The sequence below is a fragment of the Sycon ciliatum genome, chromosome 2, assembly GCF_964019385.1.
Source record: "Sycon ciliatum chromosome 2, ocSycCili1.1, whole genome shotgun sequence".
NCBI lineage: Eukaryota > Metazoa > Porifera > Calcarea > Leucosolenida > Sycettidae > Sycon > Sycon ciliatum.
This window is the reverse complement of record NC_088644.1, coordinates 40,241,856-40,247,684: the sequence shown is the minus strand read 5'-3', so window position 1 is coordinate 40,247,684 and position 5,829 is coordinate 40,241,856. Positions and strand designations below refer to the sequence as shown.

At 44.6% G+C, this 5,829-nt stretch overlaps 1 protein-coding gene across 1 annotated transcript; it reads right to left on the bottom strand.

Annotated features, from left to right (window-relative positions):
- Positions 1–202: 202 nt before the first annotated feature.
- LOC135810079 (uncharacterized) lies at positions 203–2,818 on the bottom strand. The gene is made up of 4 exons (XM_065323548.1): positions 2,475–2,818; positions 1,632–2,279; positions 1,329–1,553; positions 203–1,178 (listed from the first exon to the last, which is right to left on the bottom strand). The coding sequence occupies exons 1-4, from the start codon at positions 2,547–2,549 to the stop codon at positions 390–392; spliced, it is 1,737 nt and encodes a 578-aa protein (XP_065179620.1). The 5' UTR covers positions 2,550–2,818; the 3' UTR covers positions 203–389.
- Between the last annotated feature and the right edge of the window lie 3,011 nt (positions 2,819–5,829).

Genomic DNA, 5,829 nt, shown 5'->3' with positions numbered 1-5,829 from the left:
CGCCCAACTGGACAGAGGAAGTGTTCGTGGTAAACGATGTCCTACCCACTGTACCCCACACCTATCGTGTTCAAGACCTGATGGGAGAAGTCATTCAAGGACAGTTCTATGGAGCTGAGCTACAACATGCCAGACACACAGGATTGAGATTCGATAAGGTGTTGAAATACAACAAGAACAGTCGGCTCGTCAAATGGAGGGGTTATCAAGACGAAAAATTCCATACCTGGTTAACAAAGAAGGATGTGAATGATCTCAAAAAGTATTAGCATTTCATATGTACAATGTAGCTCATGCTTTGGATTAACGTGAATATTATGAATCGCATAGTATTTACAATGTATTTCATGAGAAGATATGACATATGCTCTAGTATGTGTGGAAATCCCTCAGTGCTTTGGAATATCCCTGTGTCCGAATGCCAGGGTGTTGATACCATCCTCCAGAATGTAACGCTTACTGTCGAATCCACTGAGGGCAATCTTGCGTAGCTCCTCTCCGTGAATGCAATGTCGTCGACTTCGAAGAACATTCATTGTTCTCTTCAGCTGAGACTCCTCGACGAGACATGTTCGATAATCATCGACGGTTATGGTGTTTTTCAACACGCTTCTCTGCACACCTTTGGCACGCTTGCCATTGTCGTCGTTGTCTTCACAGCGGTATGCGTACATCTTGCTCCGCAAACCAATGAACTCCTTGATGGGTTTGCCACCTAGTTCGTCCTTGAACTTCCCTACCACCTTCTTGTTGACCGTGCTGTACAGGTGGTGGGATGGTGAATAGTTGGATGTGTCATAGGCTGTTATGTTGTTTGACATATCGGTGTACAGATCATCGGTTTGAATATGTACGATCAGACTATCAGTATCAGTGTAGAGCAAACGTACATTTTGTCCATAGCGGGGTAGGAGAACTTCATAGTAAAAGGAATACATCAAGTGCTTCGACAGATCGAGGATGGCTGTACCCACATAAATGGGTTTATTGAGAGTCACCTTTGTCCTGGCAAACTCGATTGCTATCAGATCGTTCTCAAAGGCTACACTGCGGATGTACGAAGGTTTGTTGATGCTTTTCTGGAGACGTGGTTTTTCATCCTGTTCACGAATGAGCTTGATGTTTACTCTGTTTCGAACGTTTTCCATGGTCTTGCCATATACAGCATTGTTCATCAACTATGATAAACAGGCATACAAAGAAAAGACAAGAAAAACAACAATAAGAAAACTGTTATCTTCAGGTCATTCACACTTCCAGTACATACTAGATCCCACACTATCGCTAAATACACACACACACACACACACATGAAGTGGAGTACCCACCTTATAGAAGTCTTTCTCGAAATCAGAAGTTGATAGCTTTCTCAGGTCAGTATTAGTGTCGATGTATGGCTTCATCCATGGGTGTTGTGTGAAGGAGAGCACACGATGCACATCTGTAATCTCCACACCCAAGGACACATACTGCTGCAAGTTTCTGTAGTGCAGAACATAGTGCTCTTTCGGTAGTAGATTTGGCACCAGTTTCTTCGCTTCCAAACCGCTCACCTACAAGAGTACAGTATAGATATACACAAACCTTAGAAGATTAATACAAGCATATCCACCAGATAGACCATGACTTACCATTAGTTTCTCTGCCATGTGGGTCTGATATGGAGAAAGCATATCTCGTGTCACCTTCATCTGCTCAGGAGCCAACGGATAATCATTCATCATGTCATGCACACCATCTGGAATCCTTAAATCGCACTCCACCATGTATCCCGTCGAAGAGTCCATTGGATGATCGAGTACCGACTCCAGAAGATCATCCGTCACTGCTTCAAAGCAGAAGTCCGACACGGGCAAGGGTTGAGACATGGCCCATCCATATAGATTGTTCGCATCTAAATATTGGATGAAGCTTGACGGCTCGTCTGGATTGTATTCCGATAGATATCTGTTGTTGGCGGTGACGTGTCTAGCGGACACCATGCTTATGCCACCTCTTTTGCCATGCTCAATGAAGTTGAACATGTCAATGTCGGAAATGAGATGAAGGGACACCTTCGTCATTTTCAGCAGCGAATCCCAGGCAAATCCCGGTAAGGTGAGGTAATTAGCGGGATCCAATCCATAGGTTGCGTGAGCAGTTCTTCTGAAGTTTTCGAAAACGTCAGCCAACAGCAGCACATCAGTCTCCAGGTAGAGGTCGTGATAGTCTCCTAGATCTTCACAGTCAAACGCAGTCCATACTGTTTGCGCATAGGCATAATCTTCATCACTGATACCCTAGGGAATAGAAAATGTACACCAAAAAGAAAAACAAATCAACGAACTTATTTTAGTAGTTCGCCCACACAATCAATTATTTAGTATGAAGCTGCAGGAAGCGTTCAAACACATTTTGGCTTATTTTAGTACTTCGAAGTAAGATGGTGAAAAAAGAAAGAGAGAAAGATCTACTATATCTGTCACACTACTCACCGTGTTCGTTAGCGTTGAGTGGAATGCATCCTTGGGTGGTAGACGCGTTTCTTCGAATTGGTCGTACGACTCCATATATTCATACGGGTAGACACCCTTTCGTGTCAACAGTTTGCGTTCATCCTCGTCTGGAAATCGTGCGGATAGAAGGGCGAATGCATCTGGTGGTGTAGCCGAAACCAACCGGTCTAGGGAGGTGTTCAAGAATGCCAGGCTGTCGATGAACTGGAACTGTCTCCATCCGAATGTGACATATTTTTCACTGTTGATGGGAATCACGTTGATAGCACCGAGACGCTTGGTCTGAGAAGAAGAAAGAAAAAGAGGAGACACAGTTTTAAGGTGCAGCTGTAAAGATGAATATCAATCATATAAACGTGAATATGAGTACCAACATAGTAATGATCTTCCTTCTTAGAAAAACATCATGATCCACGCACACACACACGCACACACACACACACACACACACACACACCACGCATATGTAACGTACCCGTTCTTGTCCTTTCTCGTTCACATACGTAATCTCATCAATGGACGTTCTCCCAATGGCAGATATGATGTGATGAGAATCGTATCCCTTCAAGTTATGAAAGATCACAGGAATCTTGATCTTGAACGGCTCAATCCGCATGTTCAGGTTACAATGGTTGTGTGCTGCACCACGATAAGCACCGGTGATGTGACAGTGGTCACGTACACGATCGCTACCCAACGCTTCACCACAGATCCAACAGGAGACTACCGTTTCAAATTCACGTTGCTGACTTTCTGAAATGATCATTTGACCAGCATTACATGCTAGAAGCTCATCACGGATAGTCTCCTCCTCTTGCTCAAGTGACAGCAGAAAACAGAACATAGAATCTTCTCCACGGTAGAAGAAACGGTTCGTGACGACGCCATCAGATCGTACTACAATGTACGAACAGGAACAGGCTACATGCTTGTTCTTTTGGAATGTCGAATGACCGATTTTATTGTCAGCGGACAGAGGTTCTATGAAAGCCTCACAATCGGCATAGATCACCTGCATTTGAGAGAGAGAGAGAGAGAGAGAGCGAGAGAGAGAAGTAGGAATAGCAGCAGGGACAACACCGAGTAAAACAGCAGAAAAGACAGATAGAGAATTAGGAATAGCTGCAGAGACAACACCGAGTAAAACAGCAGAAAGGTGAACACTCAGAGTCAAGAAACATGTGCAGTAAAGAAAGAAAAAAAAAAAAAAAACAGACCACAGTGTGTTCTACTTACAAATGGGGCTTGAAGCTGCTTGTTCACATTCCTGAACATCACTCTATCGCCAGCCTTTGGCATCTCCACCGTAGCTTCAGGATGTTCACTGCAGTACATCATATGATTATTCAATGCCTTCTCCGTGACGTGTGTTGAGAGACATCTGAAGCAGACGAAATGTGCTCGACGTGCTCCAGTAGCAACAAGACGACTGAATGACTTTATCCACACCCAGTGCTGCACCTCCACGTCATTGCGTTCGTCTTGGATGAGCAATACATTGATGGCGGACTGCGGTTGCTGAGAAATTCTTAACGGATATATGACTTTCTCTTCATATCCGAAGACGTTGATGTAAAGACCGTCGTTCAGTCTTTCGATGACTGGTTTGTCTTCCAGTTTTGATGGAAACTCGATGCCGCTCACATCCACAGTATCCGCATGTTCTGCGTACGACGATTGACGACATGGACGAGACTTGTCTGCCGAAAATTTAGCAGCCAGTATTGACCATCTAAAGTACGGATGACATAAGACATGGACAGGCGGCATACAGTTCAATCCATACACCATAACACAACACTGAAACCCCACTGCTATACTTACAGTAAACACTTGTTGTCAGTGTTCTGCACGTTAACAATGGCCTTCTTCGACTTCAACTCCGGTGGCAAGGGGATGTACGAACTTCCTCCAAGTACACAATAGCGTGACATTTCGATGTGTAAACAGGAAATCCGTTCAACTACCCAACCTGATCCATGACGAACGAAATCATCAAGACGAGCGTTGATCTGAGCAATCATTGTACTGAGAAGGTCCCTCAGCTCCATGGTGTTGAGCACCAGCGTTGTACTCGATCGGAAGAAGAATGTGTTGGAAACCATTTGTCCTGTAGCAGGATTCAGCTTCTGCATCACCACCTGAACTACCAAAGAACACTTGTACTGACCCCATTGCTCAATATTCTCTTCAAGAAGCAGCTCCAGCGACGGTAGAACATGAGAGAAAAACTTTAGTACATCTGCAAACTCTTGATCAGGACAATAACTAAAGAATTGCAACAGATCAGATGATCTCACTACATCAAAAGACTGACGAGGTTTCTTCCGAAGGGGTTCCATCCTGAGCAGGGGTGGTGGCGGACAACCACACAATGGCTTGACAAGGTACCGAGGACCTATTTTTATAGGGTTTTCGTAATAGTTGAATTCGGAATAACTGGTTGTTTTTCAATTAACCAATCCACTCATCTCCCGCTGGAAACAATTAACCACTTACCGCACTTCCCGCTGAAAACATGTGACCAATTAGCGCACTTCCCGCTGAAATCACGTTCATCCTTTTATCGCGCATTGACCCATGTTCCACACTTCACAGTGAAATCAGTGCTGCAATGATGTACTGTGACGTCAATGCATGGATGCCTGATCTGTGCATCTGAGGTCAAGATGAATCCGGTATTCCAGCAGCTAAAAGTTCGAGAAAGAATTGTTGTATGTCGAAAAGAATTATACGAGAGGAAAGCTAGAAAAATTCTACACCTCATGGACCTTTCGATTACGGACATAGATGGAAAACTAATTGACTTATGTCAATGGAAAGATTCCAAACCCGAACAAAAAAAGACACGGCATGTCGCGAGCAACGTTTTGGTTTTTGGCGCGCACCGTGTTCACCGTGTTCTCCAAGGTCGTCACCTTCCCGGAGGCGGGACCCGGCGGGACGGGACTTGGCGGGACCTATAAAACCTGATATAATTTCATTTTTGGTTCACAATTCATTTTTGAGTCCATTGGATGATCGAGTACCGTCTCCAGAATTTCTCTCTCTATCAGATCAAAGATGTCGGCCTGGTCAACCTCCGAACCATATGTAGAGAAGTTCTATTTATTTTCTTGTAGTAATAAAGATGAATTAACCGTTCGGTTACTCACCGATCTGGGCACAGCCTACGAGCTAAGACCCATGCTTCTTCACCCGGATCGGGTGGACTTGACTCCCATGGAGATTGCGGAGTATGTGTGCAGGGTGTCGACGCGCGTTCTCGTGAGCGGTGAGAAACACCAGCGTCTACCGAAGATCGTTGTTGATGGGGTAGAGGATTATGGATCAT

Excerpts from the sequence above, each read along its gene's own strand:
- LOC135810079 (XM_065323548.1), bottom strand. The coding sequence starts at position 2,549 with ATGGAGTCGTACGACCAATTCGAAGAAACGCGTCTACCACCCAAGGAT. Across the intron at positions 2,280-2,474 it reads ACTCAACGCTAACGAACACG|GGTATCAGTGATGAAGATTA; the intron begins GTGAGTAGTGTG and ends TCTATTCCCTAG. Across the intron at positions 1,179-1,328 it reads TCGAGAAAGACTTCTATAAG|TTGATGAACAATGCTGTATA; the intron begins GTGGGTACTCCA and ends TGTTTATCATAG.